This window comes from Toxotes jaculatrix, chromosome 1, assembly GCF_017976425.1.
Source record: "Toxotes jaculatrix isolate fToxJac2 chromosome 1, fToxJac2.pri, whole genome shotgun sequence".
In the NCBI taxonomy this organism is placed as follows: Eukaryota; Metazoa; Chordata; class Actinopteri; family Toxotidae; genus Toxotes; species Toxotes jaculatrix.
In genome coordinates this window covers 20,266,130-20,291,030 of record NC_054394.1, presented here as the reverse complement: position 1 = coordinate 20,291,030, position 24,901 = coordinate 20,266,130, and the positions used below count along the sequence as shown (strand labels likewise).

The 24,901-nt window shown below is 40.1% G+C and overlaps 1 protein-coding gene across 1 annotated transcript in view; it reads left to right on the top strand.

Moving 5' to 3' along the window:
- The window catches only part of syt7b (synaptotagmin VIIb), a 33,937-nt gene extending 9,625 nt beyond the window's left edge, over positions 1–24,312 (top strand). The window contains exons 4-9 of the mRNA XM_041044473.1: positions 13,459–13,594; positions 17,751–18,018; positions 18,150–18,319; positions 18,630–18,744; positions 18,954–19,153; positions 20,920–24,312. Of these exons, the coding sequence (XP_040900407.1) occupies positions 13,459–13,594; positions 17,751–18,018; positions 18,150–18,319; positions 18,630–18,744; positions 18,954–19,153; positions 20,920–21,024 (994 nt within the window). The 3' untranslated portion in view covers positions 21,025–24,312. The remainder of the gene's footprint in view (positions 1–13,458; positions 13,595–17,750; positions 18,019–18,149; positions 18,320–18,629; positions 18,745–18,953; positions 19,154–20,919) is intronic.
- Positions 24,313–24,901: the final 589 nt, after the last annotated feature.

Genomic DNA, 24,901 nt, shown 5'->3' with positions numbered 1-24,901 from the left:
TCTGAGTCGTAGGCACAGAAAAAAGGGCACCCTCATTATTTAGAAGTAAGGTTCCTCACATGAAACGCTCGTCTAAAAATATGTTAACCTCTCATCTACCAGTGATCTCACAGCAACTAACAGAGACTAGCACAGTCTCTCAGCTGGTGAACAAAGGACATAACAGGCTGCCCTCTTATCACATCAGACTGTTTGAGGGATAAAGTGCTTAACCTAGTGTTTTGACACTGCTGGGCTGAGCGTAAACCTGGGCATAGTTCCATATAAACTGCATACATTTTTGTTGAGTGTTCTGTTTTTTTTCTGCTTTTGAATTCCATAAAATTTCTTAAAATGCACAAAGTTTTCTCAAAACCTCTCTGCAGTGCATCCAAGTGTGCTGTTCTAACTAGGTCATCTGTGAATTTGTGGTAGACAAAAAATAGTGGTCTGTCTTGGAAGAAAAGAATGCTATAAATTTGGATTCTTTTTGATGTTATTGCAATAATTATGACCATTTTTATGCTTTCGAAATTCAATTTAAAAATGTCTAAGGGTCAGTCAGGGGATGAGGACCAGCTTAGCTCTTGTCCCCCCCATCATCCACTCTCCCTGCCTCTGTGCAGAGGTCTGTCAAGCACCTAACTCTAATCACAGCCAGGCAGTGAGCCTCTACCTCGAGGGGTCTCGTGGGCCAAGTCGTCTAGTGTCCTTCCACAACTAATAACAGCTCTCCATCATCATCTCTGTCCATCTCTCTCATCTCTCTGTCTCTGTAGTTACCCCGTAAGCTCCTAGTGCCCGTCCGCTGGCTTGCTCCTGGGTGTTTTCATGGAGCCCAGTAGACTGAGAACAATGGAACAGGATGATCCTGCCAAGAATATATGTGATAAGACAAGATGCTGTCAGACAGTGAAAGAGAGACAGAAAGAGTGGGAAACCTTTGCTCTCAGCTTTCTAGAGAAATATGCTACAAGATAAAAATAGAAACTTCCATAGAGGTTTGAGATTCTCTTGGTTTATTAATGAAATCAAATACAGCTTGTAGCATAAATATCTACAAAGACCAAATCTGATAAAAGGGAAATAATAAGATAAAAGCATAAGCTGTGTGCACCGTGTATTAGGTCAGATCTATATTTGTTCAGACAATCCTTCTAAATATGGACAGTAAACAACCAGACCAAGTAGCACCCTGTCCTCATCCAACAGTTTTTGTATATTTAGTCATTTATAATTAAAGCTTTCTAAAAACGTTTTTAACCACTTGGGGGCAGTAGAACAAGCTGTAAACATGACATTTACGTCATTATGGTAAACACGTATTTACTCAACAACCAGGCGCAGATCAAACATAAGCATCTATTTGGAGTCGTGTTTGATGAAAGCAGTGACACTGAACCTAAACAATAGATTTGCTTTTTGTAAAACCAAAACAGTGAGTTAAAAGAGGCTGAAAACCTCTTTAGCACTAATGGGATCTGCAGAGCTCCTAGACATTATGTACAGTCATTTGGTCTCTTGTTAATATAAAAATATTGATGCAGCTGTGGTGTGTTTTGGGGATTGAATCAGTAGTCACTAATCTACATCACAGCTGTTTGGCAAACTGTTGTCAGGAATCATAATTATCTCATAACACAGATCAATTGTCTCCCTCATTACATAAATGAAGAGATGTTTGACTTGTGTATTCATACTGAATATGAATAGGATGTTTGTGAATCAGTAGTGATACACAGGTAGATACTGGTAGTGGTGTGTACTCAGATGCCGAGAACTGCTCATCAAAGCTTGCAGCGTGGGACACAAGCTATTTTTACCACCTGTCACTCATTTAAAACCCCAGATACTTGCCCAGTCTGTTTTAGTTGCTTACAGCTAAATTCGCGTTCACTGAGGTGAGGGTGATAAAGTGAAATCACCGCTGAACAGGGTTTGTTATCTCCAGTGTGTTGCTGTGTGAGAGGTTTAATGTTAATCTGTGATTTGGGACACTCTAACAGCCCTAGCCGTTGGCTACAAAAGCTGTCTTGTATTTATTACATCTTAGAGGTCAAATCCCTTAAAACACCAATGTTGTGATCACAGTTAATTATATTATTGTCAAAGGGCACATTCTCTTTTTAGCTGATCTGTAATCTCTAGACAAAGCCAGTGTTTTCTCTGTGTTAAGTTAAAGGTCCTCTATCTCTTATACTGAGCTTCTTGTTATGTAAGTCAGTTTGGTTCACTGTGGTAGACCGGTCAAAGCCCTGTGGTAGACTGGACATAATCACCCACCTGCAGATAACTATGATGGAAGCTCTGAAGCTGTTTGTGTTATTACCGTCTCAGAAAAAAAAAAAAACTGTTGTTGTATGGCAGAGCTGCATCTTAATGAGCTCAGAGATTCACCACACACAGAGATGCAACAGGGAAATAAATATGAATAAACCCAAAAGAGCTCACTGGCCCTGGACAACCTCCACTCTGAATGTTGAGTTTGTAAAAGCTGAAAAATGTGCAACAGTTTCTGAAATGGAGCATATCAAAGGCTGCTTCCATTCAGTACAAGCCAAGAATATGTTGTGCCCACACAGACTGTCAGTGATGGGACTTTCAAATTAAGTGTGGATCGCTCTGAATATTTCCAATGCAACATAAAGCTGCACATTGGATTGTAAATATTCCTGTTTTTCTTTCACAGTGGAGAATCACGTACTTGTAAGTATTTTGTCATAATTTTAGCTTTGCTGCAAGTCCTGGTGTGGTATAATAAGCTCTGTCAGTGTGGTTGACCATTCACAAACTTTAAATGAGCAACATGCACCAGTGTTACCAACGACAGTGTTCATTTGAGAAGCTGTAAGCCCCAGTGGGAAAGAAAGAGAGAAACCTCACAAACATAATATTAGAATAAATGTGACAAGAATCATTTTTCTAAACAGTCAGATTGAAAAGTAAGCCTTGCACACCTGTTTGCAGACAATACTGACTTTTTCCTGTTTCTCTGGAAAATGTCAGTCAGTGTCATGTTTGCAGCTTGTTTTGCTGCCTACAAGTAGTCAAAAATGAAGGATATTGCTTTATGATTTTGATATTTCAGATCAAAATCTGTACAGGAAACTTTTATTTGATGATCATTTAGAGATGCTGTCCAACATTTGATGGGTTATTCAAACAATGGGTGTGAAATTTGATGGCATGGGTGGTCTCAGTGGGAATCAGAGTTCTAATCTCGGCAGCGGTAATGTTACATTGCACTCGCTGAGTTGCACAACGCCAGACTGTACAGTATTAATCAAGCAGGAAGTTGTTGCCATCCTTTATCAGCCAGAATATCCGACTCTTTCAATTGTGTGCCTGAGCCAGCAATCACAGTGAGTCAAGCCTCCTAATGACTCTCTAGCCCGACCACTGGTCCCCATGGCAGCCTCTGGAGCCGGCAGTGGCCCGAGAGGAAAGATGATTGGAGAGAAAAAGCGATGTAGGTCAGCACAAACGAGCCATCTTTAAAAAAAAAAAACAAAAAAAAAAAACTGTCAGATCTAAGTCTGGAGCTCATTCACCATTTCCTTGGTTGCTGCTTGTGGCTACGAGCAGGGAGCTGATTTAAGAGAGCCCATGAAAGAAAAGTGAGGTGGACGTCACAGCGAAGGCGACAGTGAGTGGTGGAGGGGAGAAAAAAAAACTAAAAAAACTCTCTAATTTTGAAAAGGATATGACATCACTACATGTCATTCTACTTCCCTCATCATGCACGGAGCGTAATTTACAAAAACAACAACTCCAGGCAGCAGAAGTCTATTCAAAGAGCATCAAGCCAGTCGAACACTGCAGATGGCTCCATTAGTTGTATTAGCCTGCGTGTTGAGGGGGGCGGTGGCTGAGTGATTTGTCCCTGTTGGTGTAGAGCGCTGAATGGGCTGACATTGGAGCCTAGGCGTCATCCATCATGGGACATGGGACCTATATTGTGTTTCATGGTCTCCTAGGGCTAGTGTGCGATCAGCAAGACCCAGATACAGTATGTTTATGGAGACACGCTTCCTATCCAGGCCCTGCTGGTAACCCTCATTCCTCATGTTCTCAACCGTCCATCCACTTTCCCTCCCTCCTGCTCTCCTTCCCATTCCTTTCCCCATCCACCTCATCAATTTCCTCTCTACCCTCTGTAGCCCTCATTTTCTTTCTCAATAAGACGTTGTCTCCTCATCTCTCCTTCATTCCCTCTCCAGTTCTGCCTTCTCTCTCAGTCTCTCCACCACGTTTTATTTAATTGCGTCTATTAAACCCTTTCTCTGTCTTTGCCCTGTTGTTATGCTAGTTTGGCTCCTTTCCTTTCTCCTTTTCCATTCCACTATCTTCTTATTCACCTAATCCAACCTTTCCTGAGGGTGTTGACTGGCGTTGTGACGGGATGATGTCACTGTAGCGCTCCCCTGTTAGTATAGGTGACTGTCAGCTTGGCCAGACTCTGATAAATCTGCTTCATTGCTGAACATCAGAAAAAGGAATGAGATTCCCCTGTGGACAGTTTTCATGCACTGATATATACAGTATATTTGCCCACACACCCATCAGCTCTCTGTAACAACTCTGTATCACCCTTAAATGTACTAGTTGCAAGTGTTAAGATTGAAGGTTTGGCTCCAAATGTATTTGGTTTTAGGCTCACAGTTTTATTCTCACCTAATCTCAGCTCTGTTTCTCGCTCGTTTAATTCACCTAAATGATAAGGAAGTCAATATTATTTCATACTGTTTTCCCCCATGAAGCCAGCTATAAAAAAAAAGCATGCAATAAATCTTTGTCACTTTATAACTTATCTCATATCCTAAGGCAGTCTTAACTTGATTATTTTGGCATGACTTCAGAGAAGGATAACTGAAACTGACAGATGGTAAAATACCAACAAAAATAGCTTTTTCAAATGAGCTCTCTGACTTTCTGTTGGTGTAGTTCTTCTCTGGGTGATCATTATTTAGTCAGTTCATTTAAAGTGTTCTTCTGAACTTTAATGATATATCATAATTTTGTTTTATTAAATTCATACACACCGTAGAAAAAATCCTCTCATTCAGCCTTGTCTCTTAGAAATTACATTACCATACTACTAATTTGTTTTGCCAATTACATTTTGACCATAAATGTTATTGATTATGCTCATTCTGAGTAAATGGAGACTTTTTTCAAACTTAAACACATAAGGAAATTTTATGAGCAAACAATACAAAGAACCCCTCAATTTTCATAATGTCTCAGCTCAGTGCAGACCTGTAACAGAGCTTCTTCATGTGGCAGAGTTCAGTTCTTCTGCTAACTCAGGCTCAGGATAATTTCTTTGGGCAAATTAAAACCACTGACAGTGTCCTTACTGCTGTTTATTTCCAACTGGTTAACACCACCTCTAAAAACTCCTTCCCTTCTCATTACGTGCTCCACAATATAGTTAACAAGCCACAAATGATGAGCCTTGTTTTCCTTTTCTTTGGCATCTGGGGCCACTGCTCAGCAGGTGTTACTGACTGAAAACATAAATCTTAGCTCTTCAAGGCTGAGTTAGCATTAAAATAAGTCCGTTTTTATTTTTGTGAAACTGTCTACCATTAGACTGCATTAGACTAGATTAACAATGGCCAAGCACTACAGACAAGGGTAAAACATCTCTGTGAAAACGACCCCCTTGGGTTTGCATCTGAATCCTGTGTGTGGTTGGGTTCAAGGTTGTTCCTTGAACCCAACCACACACAGGCACATTGGTAAAGGTTAGGGGAAGACTGTGATTTCACTTAAAGGTTAATAAAGTAAACACATTTTGTTTCATCCTAAAGGACCAAAGTCTTCAGCTAAACTTTGTCATGTTGCAGTTGCTACAATATTATGGGGAAACATATGAAATGTGTTGTCAGTAAACATGTTCCTGATGCTTTCGGTATCACTATTTTGAGACTGATAGTTTTCCCCGTTATGTTGATAAAACATGTGGTGAAGGAGTCTGTAAGATCATTATATATTCTGTTTAGATAAGTTGAAGTGAAACATAAGGACTTGTGAGCAAACCTATGTAGTGGCGTACGTTAAAGGGATAATTGAGCACATACGTAATATGAGACATATTCTACTGAATGTTCTATTGCTAAGCATTTGATATAGTTTTTTTTTTTTTTCTGATCAGTTCTCACTCCTGAGAGTGGTTATATTTAGAAAATAAAAAACACATCTTCCTCATAAAGTGTGCATAAATACTTTTGGTTCCATCTCTAAGCAAACAGATGGCAGCTGCATGTTAGTGCTCAACAGAAATCCCATTAGTTTCCCAAGTCCCAGCTATGAGGAGACATGGAGCAGGACAATATGGTCGCAAAAAGCAAAGATTTGGTGGCTGACATGTGTGTGTAAAAACAAAAACACGCTAATTTAAATTCTTCTCCTGTAAATGCCACACAGCCTCTCCAACAGACACGTGTACACGTACACGTGTAACATAGGAGGAGATAAGATGTCCCTGCATTGTCCCCTGGGATGTAATGACCTGCTTTGCACAATAACACAAAGGATGGCCTACAACTCAGGCCCAGGTTGAGGCCATAAGGTCAAAGGTCAGTGTTATGAATTTCAAGGCATCAGATAGGTGTTCATTCTCCAGGGACATTGCCCTCAACTTTCAGGTGGATTACACACGTGTGTGTGTGCTCATTTGTTTTGTTTTATAGATTTGCTCATAGTTCATTTGCATTTCCCATGCCGTGGAAAAAGTGAAGTGTGGGGTGAGATCAGAGTTTGTTTGAGTCTGATGAGCCAGGCTGTTTTATTAACAAGGGAAGAAGATAACTCCATAGTTGCTGTCTTTGCCTGTTGTTTTGAGTGTCATAGCTGGAGGTTATTCTGCTCTTTTTTTCTTTTTTCTTTTTTTTTTGGCATTTATGAATCAGCCATTTTCAGCATGAGCTCACACATACCCAGTGGTGTGTGCTGTGGTGTTTTCGCAGGGTCACAGGGGGGTTAGAGAAGAGTAGGTATGAGGGAAGTCAAAGAGTGTGTTTCAAAGGCTTTCTAAAGGTTTGGTCCCTTTGCCCCGTGGGCTTTTTGCTATTTTCACTATATGGCCCTCTCTGTGGAACTACCTTGGATTTTTTACTGCCCTCTTTTGAAGGCTCCTGTTACCATGGTTACTGCAACCCCGCGTAAAATGCATGATGGTAGTGAGTACAACCTTAAGTGGGAGCACACATTTCAGTAGTCATGGTTACAACAACCTCTAAAGGATGAATTATGTAACTGGTGTTGTGTTTCAGACGAGATAGTCACCAGCAGGCAGAAAGGGGCAACTCATTGCTTCAGATAAATTCCAAAGTTTAACACCGTGGTATGATACATGTGCACTAACTTTTTACATTCTAATGATTGCAAAAATGCTGAGTTGGTGTCTAGTCTGTTTTTCATTGAATCAGAATGACTGCAGTGAGAACAATTCGGTTGTTTTTACTGAGAATTAACTGAATGGAACGAGAGCAACCCCTCCTCTTCCCTCTTCAGTTTTTCTGCAACATCTCTCATCATTTTCTTCATATCAACAAGCTGATTTGAGGATGTTATCGTGTCTGGATGAGATATTATGCGGCACCAGTGCCCTGCTGCAGTCTGTGTGCGTGTGTGAGTGCAGGTGTGTGTGTATGTTTGAGGGTGAGTAAATATGTATATTTACACGCATGGATGAACTCACCTCACTACCACACCCAAATGCCCCATGTCCCCCGGGCCGTTGCCGTGTAAACAGTCGTGATTTGAGGACACTCTGTACAGCAGCAGGTCTTTATTTGCCTTTCATGTCACGATACATTAATCTGTGGTGACTATGTCTCCACAACTGTACTTGTCTCATGCGAATCCTTTGGGAAAGCAGTGCTGATTTTCTTTTTATTGTTATGCTGATTCATCTGTTTGTTTCCCCAAAACAAAGTCAGAAAAAAGGCAGCACTGAAGTGGTAAAAAAAGGGGAAAGAATCATCTCATGTTTTGATCATTTCGGAGAATTTTATTTACAACTAACTGACAACACTGCAGACGCATTTCCGCATAAAACCTTCATCAGTGCTTATGACAGCGCTGAACTCGCTTTCAAAATGACACATCATGCAAACAACAAGAAAACAGCAGCACTTTTACACCTGCAAGAAGACCCACAGAGAAAAAGAAGATTCAATAAAATAAAGAAATTGTTTATCATAATTATGACAGTAGCCTAATAACAATATGACAAAAATAATAAAAAAAAAACAATAAAACTGTGGGTTGTAATAAACTGCTCTGCCACAAATGACCTATGGGCTTGTTTTTTTAAGAGGACAGTCTCAAAATTCAGTGAAGGAAAAGTGCACCTGTTTCCACTTATGAACACATTCCTGGTCTGGTTTTAACTTTGGTTTTATTTGGCATAGTAGTCATAATTTTGTTTTCATCTCTTGGTAGTTAAATTTATGAGTTGGCTCTGACTAGTTAATTAAATGTACACATGTTATAAAGAGATAGCATCTATGTAATTAATGATTCTATGTTTTTAGTTGATGAAGTAGGTCGTCAGCCTGAAGTGAGATATCATTTTGCTTTGATTTACTTTCCGTTACTGGAATTAAACTAGCTTTCATTTTTTACTTTTTGACAGACGTCATCTTCTCCTGGTTAATTGCTGATTTGGGTGCATATAATCTCCTCACTAACACAATTTTTTCATCAGTTCTCACTTTTCATTTGTCTGTCTGGCAGCTGAACACATAATTGCGTGTCTGTGTGTCTCAGGTTAGATAGTAAGTAAAGAGTCACAGTATTTGCTCAGTTCGTTTATTCTCCAACAAACTTTTTCCATTGCCGACAGTATTTGACTTGATGTTGCAGCATATTTATGTAAATATTACAAAAGCAGTCTGACTTTCTAGTTGGCTCAGTGCTTTATTAGACAGACAGACAGAGCAGTGGATATCAGGGGTGATCCTGGGATTAGACCTTGTGGGGGGCCCGACCATTAATGAGAGTGTGTCGCGCATATAGTACCTAGCAAAAGTGTTCAACCTCGCTGCTAAGTCACTCATTTCGCTGGATAACAATTAATGTATAGTAGTTTGTTATATATGATATTTAAATTTACAATAATAATACTAAGGAATTAGTAGTAAGCAACATGAGTTTTACACCTCTAAATATTTTGTAAGAAAATGAAAAATGGGATATGCTGTTTTCAAAACTATTCAAACCCTTTTACTTTGGCAAACCTCAGTTCAATTAGGTACACAAGGTTACCTTCAGAAACAACCTCATTTGTTGGGTAGTTGTATTGCATTGTATTCAACTAGAACATGATCATAAATAAAAGCTTATTTGAGTATTTGTGATGTAAAAAATCCAGATTTGATAACAGTACACTGCAAATAATACACTGCTTATTTATATGAAATCAATATGGAGTCCACTCCAGTGAACATGTGCAGAACAGAAGTTGGCTTGGCATCATAACTATGTGATTTCAACTACCTGTCCACTCTCCTTCTCTCTCTCTCTCTATCCTCCTCTTTGTCCTGTCAGCTGGCAAAAGTCACAATGTCTCCCTTTCTTACATCTTACATCCACCTATTGAAAAACACTGAAAGACATTTCTAATGAGAGAGCATTTGTTCCAGTGTTTCAGTTCACTGTCCATAGATGTACTGTAAATATACCATAAATCCCAATTCTATCAGAATAAGAAACCTTTGGACTGCTTTAACTAAAATAATGAAGTGCATCAATTAGCTTGTTTTTCTGGCAAGTGTGCAAGCAGCCTGGCTCAGAGAGCTAACATTAGCTGATTATCTCTGAGCTAGCTAATAATCCATAATTAAAAATAATAATTACTGTTATTTTTTAGGGGTGCTGAGATGAAATTTAAGTGTGCTTGAGCACTCCTAAAAAGAATCTAAAGTCTCAAATGGTGGATATGTTTAAAGTGAGGAAAAAAATATTCATTATATATGCAGGCCTGTTTTAACTACAACAGTGGTTATATGCACTGTGTTAAGGTACTGCATGTGCTCTGCATGGCTGAGATGATTTATAACCTATTCACAGTAGCATAGTAGAAAGAAATGCAATCTCCATAGTAAATAATGGAGAAAATCCCCAGATGTGTTTATGTAAGGCTGATTGTTCAAGATTCATGTGGTCTCTGTCTTGTGTGTTGTGTGTTGATTTAGTAGGGTTCAATGGGCTGTCATTGAGCCAAGCCCTCCTACAAGTAAGCATTTATAGACTCTTTGGGTAGAGACCCAGCTGACAGGCATATATTATGTGCTCTATAGGCAGAGTGGGGAATGCCTCTAAAGAGTCATCCAAGTAGCTTTGCAGAGCATCTGAAACAAATCCTCAGCAATCCTCATCTTAAGGGCTTTTTAAAAATGAAAGCTTTAAAGTTCAGGTGGTTGCTGTTGTGCCAAAAAAAAAAATCTGTCTGGAAGATAAACAACCAGTCGGGTATACCCACTGTGAGAAGGATCATGAACATTTTCATGCACTAATAACTCTGTGTTGGTGGTTGACATTCAAATGTCAGAGGGTCAGAATTGCTTTGACTGTTATCAAACCAGTCTCCACTAAAACCACATGCTGAAAACATATGTTTCAAAACATGAAGAAGATCATATGGTTATGACAGTTTATTAGACATTCTCCATATTGTCCAGTTTCCATCCAGAAAAATGAACAATTCTGTGCAAAGAACATTTGGAAAACCCAAACCCTGTTCTTGTATGCGTTATTGTCAAAACCTTTTTTGGATGACTAAGCTGAATATAATCTTTGCCCTACTGTAAGTCTATGTATGAGCTAAGATCAGCTTCGCATCACTGTAGATAAACTAATTATATAAAGTTGAAGTATTCCTGCAAAAAAAAAAAACCTGTATGATCATAACTATCCAATTCACATACAAAACAATAGGAACAAACTTGATTTAGTTATTCATTTTTTGTTCTTGTAGGCTGCATGGAAAGAAGGACATTTATTTTAAATGTTCTAAAATGCTTTGTAAAATGATTGAGCTATAATACAAAGTTTACATGTTTTTTAGTGAACAGGCTAAGATACTGTAGGTCCTATTTGTATTATCTGTAAATTCTGAGTGCCTGTACCCTATTGCATCTTCTCTTTGCTGCTGTAACAGTGTAATTTCCCCATTGTGGGACTATTAAAGGTTTATCTTATCTTATCTTATCTTATCTTATCTTATCTTATCTTATCTTATCTTATCTTATCTTATCTTATCTTATCTTATCTTATCTTATCTTATCTTAAAGCAGTGGGTATCGTCCTTGAACATGAAACACCACAGTGAAGGTGGGAATCGCGTCACTGGCGCAGCGAGACAGCCAAGTGTTATGTGTGTGACTGTCATGTGTTATGTAATTATTTTTAAGGTAACACATTGTCTCCTGATGTGTTGGGGGCTTTTCTTAGAAGCTGTAATTGAATATTCTTTTAACCTGTCCTGCAAACATTAGTTCTGAGCTGCTGGCGAAATGATGCAGTCATGTTTCAGAAGCCTCTGAAACAGGAACCATTACATTTTGAATTCAGACTGCGCTGCATTGTTGGTGCTCTGACCTGTAGATCACAGGAAATAAATGCAGGGTGACGAATCAATTCTTTTCTCTTCCACGCTGTATCCGTTTCTCCTCCTCTCCTCTTCCTCTCCTCCTCTGTTTTTCTTGCTCGCTCTACTTTTGCTTGTCTCTTTGCTCAACAACCCCTGTTCATCTCTCACCCCTCTTTCTCCAGCCTCCTTCTGTTTTGCTTGCCCATGTAACGTGTCAGCTTGCTTCCCTTCTCTGCTCTAGAGCATCTGATTCTTTACCCAAACCAAATCTGATATGTTTTGTTTCCAGACTTTTATCCCATCTCCCTTCTCTCCTTGATTTTTTTTTCAGCCAATGTGTGTTTGTGTTATTGTGTGTGCCTAGCAATGTCTCAGTCTCACATTAATTTGAGTCAGTAACCTCACTTTGTTCATTCTATTAATCCTCCAAGTCTTAACAAAGACAAATCCTCTCCTTCACTTCCTCTCAACCTCTGCGCACAGATAAGTTTTCAAATTTATCTTTCCTTCTCGGATCATCTTTCCCACAATACCATCGTCTAATCTCGCTTCTGCTTTTACCTTTGTGTTTTACAGCCCACCTGTTCACTCGCTCACCACATCTGTTTCTCTGGCTCTTGCTTGCACTGGGTTTTGTTTTTTTTTCTTCTCCCTGGGCCGTCTCTCTCGCAGCGATAAGTGCTCATTAGTCTTATTTGTCAATACGCCTAGACTGGTATTAGATCTTTGTATTTTCCCTGTCTACCAAATTGTTACATAATATGAGCCAGGAGCCGTTTTTTTTCCCCCTTTCCTAATTTTAGCATTTTCTTTTTCTCTTTTTGTTTCAAGGTTTATCAGTCAGATATATATATATATGTTTTTTTCTAAAGATGTTTTACTATGAACTTGGTTTTGTTTGATGACATAGTGTCACATTAAGTTTTGGGGCAAATTATACTCAAATATAGCTAGAAATTGTCTCAGTGACTGTTTGTATGTTTATTTAGTCCCATCCTGTTGCAGTTGACATCAGTGAAGCACACCACAGCTTCTGTTGCTTAAGAGACAAACACTACATGGCCAAAAGTTTGCAGACACTTGAAAGTAACTGAACAACTTGATCTAAAATCTTTGGCAGTAAAAATGATAATTTGCTATTTCTGGCAATACACTCATTTGCTTTCTTACCAAGAGTGAGATTAAAAGATTGATATCACTCCTATGTTTGTATGGTAAATATGAAGCTACTGCCAACACCCTGTTATCATAGCTTAGCATATAGACTGGAACTGAAATTTCCTATCAGAATAACAAGGCAAAACCTTGTCAAAGTACAGCAGAGGTTGAATAACACAAAAAGCCCAAAGGATTGTTGACAAACTTTGTTTTTCCCTTAGCTGTAGAAAGTTTTACAGATTTATTAAGGATGACCGTGTTGTGTGCCTCTCTGCTGGTTACATTCTTAGAATACAAACAACCTAGCAAGGAAAGGCTATTGGAAAAGTAGCCTACTTATGTTTTTGGCTGCCTCCTTCTGTCACACAGCCCTCGCCTTGCAGGCTTCCGTGTTCCCTCAAGAGTCTCACATGACAGCCTCCATTTTTTGGAAGGCTTCCACAACATATTGGAACCAGGTTGCTCCTATTCAGCCACAAGAGTATTAGACAAGTTGGGTACTGATGTTGGTACATAAAGTCTGGCTCACAGTTGGTGTTCCAGTTCATCCCAAAAGTGTTGGGTGGGGTTGAGGTCAAGTTGTTCCATGCTGAACTTGGGCAAAACATTTCCTTATGGACCTCTTGTTCACTGGGGCATCACTGTCATTTTGAAACAGGAAACAACATGTGAGCATGTTAATGTTAATGTGTGTGTGTTTGGGTCCATTTTAACAGGACCCCGGGTAACAAACCAGGCAGTAGCCCCAGAGGTCAGACCCCAGATGAGACCGGACGCCGCCAGGGGCCGAGCCACGATGCCAACTCCTCTGTTTCTGACTTGGCCAACTCAGTCACCAGTGACATGCTCATGGTAACACACAATATCAACACAACCCCATGAGACACATTTTTATTGATACACCACTAACTCATCTGTGGTGTGTCTGTTTTCTGCTTTGCCGAACTCATCTATATTAAGAGGAGGAGGACTGTTGTCAGCAAAGCCTTTTAAATCATAATAAATGAGATGGCTGAGAGACTTGAATGGTGCTTCCACATCATCTTTTCTAATCTAAGATGAATGTTACATGCAGGCCTTGAGACAAGGAAGTGGAAGATGAGCCAAGGGGGCAGAGGAAATAATGTGGAAACCTCAAAATAGAACTTCATCCTATTAGTTATTAATCACCATTGTAAACACTGGTTATATTGGCTTAAATGAAATTTAGCAGGACATATAAATCTCCTATTCAGTGTTTATGTTCATTATGTCTGTGTTGCTTCGCTTTTAACTTGCAGCAGCTGACCCTGTTGTTGGATGCAGTCTGACTATCAGGCTTGACAGCTCATTCTTGACCATGCAAACAGCAGCTGACCAAACAAACCGTGCTCAAGGTCCACTTACTCACTGCATCACATGTTCTTTATCAGCACAAGGTTTGCTCACTTTTCATGGAAATGAAGCATGCATCAGTTCACGCAGAGCAATTCTGAAAAACTGACATATCAAAGTGTATGTACAGGTAACAAATACTGATACTGATTCTCACTTTTATAGCAGTATTTGTAATAATTTAAATTTCAGTGTTTAAGGATACTTCCAGTCTCTTACAATTTGCATCCTATTTTTGCAGTTTTGTCCATTGCTCCTTTCAGTATTAATAATGCTCTGCTTACCAAATTAATGGCTGAGATCTGGGAACATGGCAACACTGCTAAAAAGAAGTCCAGTGGGGTGAGAAACACAAGGAGTCAGACAATCATTTGGATTTTAAGCCAAACCCCATTTCAGCCAAACTTATTTGGAAGAGAAAATATAGGTGTTAAAATCATTTCTGAAACTGTCTGCCGTAAACATCCATCACTGTTTACAGACCGAGTTCCCGGTTTAATTATGACCTTCGTGCTTGCCAGATCACAGTAATTACTTCAGTAGCAACTTTTTGTTTTCATAACTGATGGAGATGATGGCCAAAGCTACAAAAATAAGACCAAAGTTGATTTTGGTTGGTTTTGTGTGAGGTGTTTACATTTATTTGTCTAACACCTACAGTATATAATACACTGTGTTGGTTCTAGAGATGACAGTGAGAAAAGAAAGCCTACACACTTCAGTTCAATTGTGTGAAATCCTATGAGAAGTGTTTCCTCCTCCCAAGTCTTTCATCACTCAAAAAGTACTGTCTTCATCCCACTCATCTCACCCACCTGTAGAGCAACACAGTTAGTTACTGCCATACAGCATCTCAGCTAACAGAAACATACAGTAATCACCCTGAAGTGAGACACTGGGAGGGGAGGGGACATGCGCCGTATTCAGCGAGGTTCGGTAATTAGCTATGAAAGAACACGCAGTGCTGTGGGTGCTGCGAGAATATGGCAGAGATGGGTATGAGCAGTGTGTAATTATGTGGGTCTCATGGTGTGTCTGAGGAATTCACAGTGGTGGTGCTTAATGATAATACTCATTCTGGGCAGTTTTGCCAAAGGCGTCTATATATTACACAACCCTCCTTTCATGCTGAAAATACCCATCTAGCACTTTTGAGCCACTTGTGTTGCTGCAGGAAAAGCAATGGCAGAATATACAGACGTTTTTTTCCACACGCTGTATTGAGAAAAAGGATGCTGTGAAATGGCATTGAACATCAAAGTATATATACATCCAAACCTCTCAAGCGTCTCAGGTGATAGGGGTTATGGGGCGATGGGTGGAGGTCCTGTCAGCATCACATGGTTTGTATCAGGATGTTCTCTGACACGGCTTTCATTTTGTGTGATGCTCACAGAGCCTTGGATAGAGTAGTGTGAATGTGTCCTTGCCTTTGTGTCATCACTCATCCACACATTCACAGAGGTTTATATGTGCTTTATTTGTTGAAGGACAAGGCTGGTGATGTTCAATTTTTTTTTTTTTTTTAGATTTATTATTGTCAGTAAATCCCTTGAAAGTTATTCCACCTCTCAATACTTTTTGACTTCCCAAGCCTACAGTATATGCGGCACTCAGCACCAAACCCGTTCATTCTTAAGCGAGGTTAGTACTTCTATGTAGGATGGACTGAGCCTATGCAAGTGGCCTACGCCGTTTTGAGCATTTATACCTGTGCGCTGGTGTGTCAGCGTCACTCTGCAATTACCCTCTAGTTGGCAGTGGGGTTTCTGTGCCACTGTGTTGAGTTTCTTTGTGTACTTCCAACAGTGGCAACTGAAACTGATGATACACATTTTATGGGCTCGTGAGTATTTACAGCAGCAGGACGGTGTATGTGGGGCCTGACTGAAAATAAGCCATAGTCCTTGTTCATGTTCACAGTGCCGTCAGCCAGCGTTACATGTGGCTCATTTGTGGCTCTTCTTAATTTTTTTTTTTTTTTTTTTTTGAGTTAGACAAACAGTACTTGCAATATATTGATAATAATAAAAATAGGGTATAGCCATCAAACAAATAAAGCACATATAAACCTCCACAGATGTGTGGATGTCATAAAATCTCTTAATATCAGATATGCAGAATATCATTGGATTTATCTTTTAAAATGTTACTCAGACCCGACCACGTGTTGTGCTCCAAGAGCATTTGCATCTACTGCACGTGGGTTGTTTGGGTTTCAGAAAAAGAAATTAAAGAGAAGAATTTAAGAACTGAATGAGAACAGAGGACTCTGGGAGAAAGAAAGCGCGCCAAAATGTAGAAAAGGGGGAAAAGCAATTTAGGCCAGCTGTTGGGTGGAGGACTGCATAATGAAAAGTGATCATATTCAGCATGGAGAATGAGTTTGAGCAGAACCGTAAGAAATGTGTGGGAGAATATGGAATTGGATATTAAATTTCTGGAACTGCTCCTTGAGTAATGCCTCCAGCTCTTCCCCCATCAGATAGCACTTTTTAAACTGGATTTCTCACCCTCCCTCCAGGCCACAGCACCATCAGTCAGAGGGTCTGTCTACCAGCAGATAATCTGCCTCTCATCTCCACACAGCCCTGGACACACTGTGTCCTTGTCGCACAGCGGCCATGTGACATGTATCATTATGCTAGTTTGCTAGTTAGGAGCTTTTATGTTGAAGCCCAAATTAGTGCCCCCTGTGGACTGGAGTCCAAGTCTCCCATACCACCTGTCAACTCCCGTGAAAGTGTTTTATCTGTGTGTGAACAACGCAGTGGATATGGCCAAGTGTGACCCTGTGGTCTGATAATAGTTGTACATTTCAGATGGGACCATATTTTTTTACACCTTTTCACACTTTGTTGCCAGTTTAGCAACTACAGGAGTTAAAACTAAAGCAGTTTAATACATCGGTCCTGCAATAAATTCTACCTCCATCAAAGTTCAGTTTTTGTTGAGACTGGTTTAGAGGTGTTGATTGAACTTCAAGGGAGTCCACGCTGAAGTTGAATCAGCACCTCTAAAACAACTCAACTCAAGCTCTGAGGGGCTCTAGTGCTGTATCCAAAATCACTCCCTCGTTTACTCATTCACTTCTCCCTGTTAGAGAATAGACCCTCAGTAATTCACTCAGTGAGCAGTAAATTGAAATTTCAGACACTTATGAATCATCATCATTTGGAGTCTTCGGTGACAATAATTACTCAACAGCAATTTAACACACCTATAATACTATAACGTGCAACACATTGGATCTTGGGATTGTGTTTTTTTTTCTTATTTTTTATATACTCAGAATTTGGACACTCAAATGAAACTTTATACAGTAAATATAGTGCACTGTACAGTAAACAGGGAGTGATTTTGGACACAGTATTGGACTCGTGTTGACCTGTGCCAAGCTCAGCTGTTGACAGTGAGTCAACATGGATTCAGAGTGAGGGCAAATTTGCACATCAACAGTTCCACGCAACTGAGCAAGCTCAGTCTGCAAATGAAGACTGTAAAACTGACAAAAACAAGTGAGTAAGTGAAGCTTGATTTTAGATTGTTTTGTCAACAACTTTGTGGTCACAGGTTCAACCTTTGAGAATGAAACCAAAAAAAAAAAGTCTCCTTTTCCTCTTGTATCTCTTAGCTGTCTCCAGGTTCGGAGGAAGACGAACATGAGGGTCCAGTGTGCGAGAAGCTGGGTCGTATACAGTTCAGTGTTGGATACAGTTTTCAGGACTCCACCCTCACCGTCAAAATCCTGAAGGGACAGGACTTGCCTGCTAAAGACTTTTCCGGCACCTCTGATCCGTTTGTCAAACTCTACCTGCTGCCAGACAAGAAGCACAAATTGGAGACCAAAGTCAAGAGGAAGAATCTAAACCCCCACTGGAATGAGACCTTCCTGTTTGAAGGTTTGATGGAGGAGGCTTTCCTAAAACCTTAAACATGAACTTAACAATGCTCACAGCAGATGCAGGCACTCTTAAGCTGTTTCTTTACTATGTGTATCACTGTGACGGTGTTGTGTCAATTTCTTTCTCAGGGTTCCCCTATGAGAAGGTGGTCCAGAGGACTCTATACCTGCAGGTTCTCGACTACGACCGCTTCAGCAGGAATGACCCCATAGGAGAGGTGTCCATCCCCCTCAACAAACTGGACCTGGCAAACATGCAGACTTTTTGGAAGGAGCTGAAACCATGTAGCGATGGCAGCGTGAGTGAGAAGGAAACGGGGGAGGGAAGGTAGGAGGTAGAGGAAAGAAGAGGAAGAGGGAGGAGAGGGAGGAGGGGAAAGTGACGATGGGACAGAATATAACGGGTGATGTCATTCCTGGCTCCCAGGGAGATGTGGCAGCGTGCTGGTGGGAGAAGAGATTGAAGGGAATATGGAGAGGCTGACAGGTAGAGGGAACACGGAGAGCCAGAGGAAGAAACTGAAATAGACAGTGAGCACGAGAAGAGAGAACAATGTGTAAAGGGGATAAAAAAAGTAAACAGTTTGGTGTTGTCTATGATTTCTCCAGGGGAGCCGAGGGGATCTGCTGGTGTCTCTGTGCTACAACCCCACAGCCAACACCATCACTGTGAGCATCATTAAAGCCCGCAACCTCAAAGCCATGGACATTGGAGGCACTTCTGGTATAAATGTTCCTTCATCTCCCTCGTTTTTTTTTAGTGTTGTCCTTCTATATCATCACTGGTTCAAAATAAAACCAACAAAATGATTTGCTGCTATAAAATAACATGAAAACCATGAGAGCACACAAACTAACATTGCATTAAATTATAGTAAGCAGGACTGAGATATTGTGAGCAGCATACAAACAGCTGCATTTCCCTCTCCACAGACCCCTATGTAAAAGTGTGGTTGATGCACAAGGACAAGCGAGTGGAGAAGAAGAAGACGGTGGTAATGAAGCGCTGTCTGAACCCTGTTTTCAACGAGTCCTTCCCCTTTGACGTGCCTGCCCACGTGCTGAGGGAGACCACCATAATTATCACCGTCATGGACAAGGACAGGCTCAGTCGCAATGATGTCATTGGAAAGGTATCTCCTTCCCTCTTCTTCCTTCTTCTTCTTCCTCTTCTTCTTCTTCTTCTTTTTCTTCTTCTTCTCACCCTTCGTGTTATTCTGACTGTGACAGACCATCAGCAGCTGATCACTGAGCCAGTCTCTACTGACCCCTGCTGGAACAATCACACCCATCATCTAAATTGCATCTAAACAAAAGGAGAAAAAAACGCCTCGTTTTGAGTGTGAACCAGTTTTATTTAGACTTACACCAGTGACCGATAAGCATCACATGCAGGCACATGCAGGTACACACTCTCAAATGTAAAGATAATCACCCTCACGAAATGTACAATTTCCATTTTCGCTAAATCTAGAGGGTGTTTCCAGATTCTCTCCAAACTATAACTGAAATATCCCTTTTTAATACTGATCATATTGTATTATTGTCCATTTTCCTTGACAGGAAGATTGGCCAGTCCAAGTTTCTCAGGATCTATTGCGTACACAAAGGCTAAGATGTGCAAATTAGCCTTTGAATGTATGGATTTCCATGGTCAAATTCATCAACATGTTTGTTTTATCTTTAATTGGTTAGTTTGTTTAAGGGTCTTTAATTTCCTAATAAACTCCTAATTCATTCTCAGAATGTTCCCTGGCATAAAACTGTGTAACTTGGTGCTAATTATGGAGAACAGAGGAACAAGTTCTGAGAGTTGTTTTAGTTTGCAGAATTTAGTTAATTGTGGTCAGTTAGATTTACTTCTTGGAAAGAATTGCTCGATTTCAAGCACAAATAATTAATAATTCATAAGTCATTTATTATTGGAAATGTAATCCTTCATATATGTTCAGCTGTGCAGCTGCCTACAGACAAAGTCACATTTTTTGCATGCTCAGCTCAGCTGCTGTGCACTCAGAGTCTAGGCTACGCTAGCTTAGCAATTAATTGGAATTAATTTCTTTGAAGTGTACCACTTTAACACTGTCTCAGCTACAGCTATAATTATTGCCAAATTACATCGGTCTTTTCAGGAAACTTCCTAGGAAATTATTGGAAATTTACAAACCCATAAAATAGAACTTTGCATTAGCTTCTGGTCTTCTGTTATCACACCCACATTAATTTTACTGCATTACTGATTCAGATACTCAGCTCAGCTCCAACCCGTCCTGAGTCCTTGTGCATACCGACTGATTTGTTTATTGTAAACCAAATATCCACTTCTCTTACATATACAGTGGAGAATAGAGCCTCAGTTTTTGTCTAAAATAAAAGACCCCAAAGCTCAGATCAAGTTCTTGTTCAGAGGCTGTAAGAATATTTTTTGAGCTGTGTGCTGCACAGGTAAGCTACTAAGGTTTCCATCATTCATACACATCTACAGTTAACTGCAGATTCTGTACATGTCATTCTAACCACATACTGTATATTATCTGCACCCACACACAGCAGTTATAATGTGTTGCTTATTATAGGACACTCATAAATAACTTGAAACTGGTCGGAGGACTCTGAAAACCTGAACAGTACTTCCTGTGATATGTACAGTGTCTTTCTACATGAGAATTACTTAAAGACTCGGTATTTGATCTTCATTAGTGTCAGCATTAGCCTTTCTCAGAGTATTTTTCAGCAAGTGAAATCTCTTCTTCTAATGGTTCTTTCTCTGCCCTGGATTTGGATAAATTCTTTTTTTTTTTCACTTAATACCCCACTGTTTTTTGGGAAGGCTTTTTACAAATACCATCAATCTCTTTGTGATATTACATGAGCTACACTGACTCTCTCTTCCTCACAGATTTATCTTTCATGGAAGAGTGGCCCTGCAGAGGTAAAACACTGGAAAGACATGATGGGTCATCCTCGTACTGCCGTGGCCCAGTGGCATGCTCTCAAGGCCTGAGGGACCCAGCAACCAACCTGCCTACAGTGTTTTTCCCCTCAGAATTCAGCATCAGCCGCTCATCCCCTGCCCTCAGCACATATCCCCTACTACCTAACTGCAGCCTCGAGCTGCAGGAACTGTGTGTCATCTCTTTGTTCTCAGGCCTCTTTGATATCCCCTGCCCTCAGTCCTCGTGACACCATCCTTAAATTTCAACCCTTGTCAAATTCTGACTCCCTCCTGACCCCCTCTCATCTCTTTGTCTGAACTTAAAAATGTCTTTACTCACTTCCTTCCGCCCTCTTTTATGAAATGTTTTATTTTTTCAAGCTATCCCTCTGTCTTTCCTCCACCTTATCAGTTATTCTCAGTGTTTAACATCAGAGCAGTACCTCTTGCCACCCATGAATTCAAACTACCAACCAAAAATGGATCAAACTGATGTTCCAACCATCCTCTACGGCGGCAAGACGGACTGCATTCAGACATGCACCTGGGTGTGAATGGCACTGACCTCCGCAACCCATTTAACACTTACATCTGGTGTTGCAGTGAGGAATCTTCCACTCTGCCCCTCACCTCTTTGTTCACGTCCTCTTCTGTTACCGTCACTGTTCCTCCATTCCCTTAAAATGCCTGAGAAATCAGGAAAGCCCATGCAGGCCATAGAAGAGTGATGGCCTGTATTTAAAATGGAATTGGACTGGAACTGGACCCTGTCGCTCAACTCATGTTTGATCTTTTTCACTTTTCACTCTTTCTCTGGCACCGCTGTAATAATTCTCCCTTGGCTGGAACCTTTTGTCGTCTGTGCGTGCTGTGGGTGATGTGCTGTAACCCCAAATGAAGTTCCTCAACAAAAAAAAAAGAAAAAAGAAAGAAGGATATGGATGTGATCATTTAACACTGGTCCAGGAAAGCAAGTGTCAAAAAAAAAAAAATTCTTTCCTATTTTTTTGGAAAAGAGATCCCGATGGACAGAAAAAAAAGAGTAAAATGATTAATGTTGTGTTTTATTTTTTGGTTTTCAAAAGAACTTAGAGAATCAACCTGTTCTTCCAGACAGAAAATAAGCAAAAAGCCAGCTTCCATAAATGTGGAAGTGTGGGTTAATGGGTGTGTGTGTGTGTGTGTGTGTGTGTGTGTGTGTGTGTGTGTGTGTGTGTGTGTGTGTGTGTGAGTGTGAGTGTGAGTGTGAGTGTGAGTGAATGAGGGAGGATTTTGGACTTGCTTGTTGAAAATAGCATTACCCTTGATAAAGATGGCAAATAAGAAAAATTAGGTATTGTTAGAATTTGTGTTGTTGAAGTTGAGGGGAGGTCACTCAGGCAAAAGAGTCAGTCCACTCAAAATTACAGACACACAGTCTTTTTTAATGCCCCCCTAGTGGCAACACCAAGCCAGACAGACAGTTTTATCTATATATATATTTATGTATATGTTGTGGGTTTTATCCCCTGAAGTCACTGCTGCCATCCCCAAATGCAAAGGAGATCAGTAGGATCTCATAGTGCTCACTCTATTTGAAATGCCTTTTAATAAATTCAACAGCAGCTTCTCGTTCCAGAAACAGTCTTCTGGTAAATACGTCAGATACATCTAAATATTTTTCAAATATACATTTTAATAATTTGAGCATACTGCAGTCAAAAGGAAAAAGCTGGAAAGACCCATTTTACAGTGTGTCTGTCAACTACATCAGTCGATAAACCTGTATACCTGCGATAAACCTGTAATAGGCATTACCAGAGAACATTTTTCTTTTTCTTTTTTTTTTTTTCATTGTTACAGAGCACAGTGAGTCCACAGATGATATTAGACCTGTGTTTTGATGTTGCTGAGTTAAGTACAGGTCAGTCTTCCAGTTGTTTGCTTAACTGCCTGATTGTGACCTCCCCCAAGTCCCATATAGACACGTGCTAAGTGGATGAATGGAAACAAACGAGAGTAATAATATCTGGGTGAAAAGTCTTTTTACATTCCACTGTTCGTTTTTGTCTACTGGATGTGTGTGTGTGTGTGTGCGTGTGTGTGTGTGTGTGTGTGTGTGTGTGTGTGTGTGTGTGTGTGTGTGTGTGTGTGTGTGTTTGCACTGTGCGTGAGTGTCAGTATTTGAGCTTTAGTTTGTGTGATTGTATTTACTGTGAGTCTCTCTGTGTGTATATCTGCACTGAGTTCTGTTTTGCCAGTTTAATACAGAACAACATTGTTTACCGTTTTTATTCTGTATGAAACAATCCAGATGTACAAAGAAATATGTTTTTTTAAAAGTTGTCACTTCTTTAAGAATCACTGCACTTGTTGATGACAATGCTGGAACAAACCTCTCTTCATATCAGGGTCATTATCCTCATGTGTGGTTTAAAAGGATGTTTGATTTTGGGAGGAGGCAAATCTGTTATGTACAAGCTGAGAGTGAAGGTCAAACGAAAAATGTCACAAACCAGCTTTACAACAGCCCTAGATAAAACCTGTCCTTTTTTGTTTGTTTTTTACCACCGTACACCAGATTTTGAGTTCAGACAGAAGCAGCTACCGACATTTTGTCCTTTGTGTCCTTCCGATCTGGTTCACCGAGGCCAAAAAAAAAAACAAGGGTGGCTCCCTAACATCACAGCTGACGTTCCCCCGAAACACCCCCGTTGTGCACACATGCTTTCTGGCACAAAGTGCTCTGTGTGTGCCTTATAAACCCTGCCACGCCTTGCTCTTCACCATATGTGCTCCCTCTCCAGGTGTCAGGGAGGGGGGAGGAAAAAAAGGTGAGACAGGAGATAATCATCACCTCTTTGCATCGCTGTTAGCTACGTCTCAGGTCAGAGCAGAGCATCGGAGCATCCCAAAATAACCAGGAACACAGTCATCTGTCTGTCCTGATGGCCCTGTGTGTTAAACAAGGCATTATTTTGAGTGCTGCTGACAAAGCGTTACATTCCAAAGGCTTCGTGAAAGTCACTTCGAGCGATGCAACTTCAATATTGGTTAAAAATCAGTCAGGGTTTGGTATGTTTTAGTTTTGAAGAAACCGAGCTAAAAATCGTCTTTCTACACTCTTCACTGGCCAAATACCACACACTGGTAAATTTCAGCGGACAAGCTTGCATTTCTGATTTAGGGCATTCTGCTTGAGACAAAGAGAGGTTAACCAGCAACATTTTAATTTATATACTGTACAAATGATTGTGAAGTGTACTGTATGAAAAAAAAAGAAAAAAATCATCAGTATTCACTGGGGTTGTTGATATCTGTCTGTTCTTGGTATCACTCAGCCCCCTCTTTCACTCCGTTTTCTCTTTGTAGTCACACATCCGTGGGGTGCACAATGTTAAATATCAACCATTTATTTTTTTGAAATCTGTACAGTGTACATAATAATATAAATGTGTATATAAAACAAAGATACTTCTGGTCTGGTATTGTTATGAATTTTTCAGAAGCTTTTTTTTTCCATAAAGGCAACACAACAAAACAAGGTTTATTCAAGAGTTGTTCTGCAGTGGAGTGTTCAGATCCTTTACTTTAAGTACAAGTACCTCACATTACCATAGGTCCTTATTCAAAATCCTTTTTAAGAGATTTTAGTTCAGTAGGGGTTAGACCCCCTTCTAAGAGCTACAAGATGAATCTGAGGGGTTGTGATGTGATTAATCAGGTAGGAAAAAAAACAAAAAAACAATGTTCTGCTACACATTTGCATTCATTTTTGGGGTTTTTCTCTAACTATAATAATAATTTTACCTCTTTTATCTAAAAAAAAATAGTTTAATAAAACATCTGAGAATTTTTAAGGACATTCCTCTTTAGTGGAACTGCTAACAGGTAGAAGCAGGTGTTATTGTGTAAGGGGTCACAGGCCAAAAAGGAAACTCTGCTTTAATCTTTAATGATACATGGT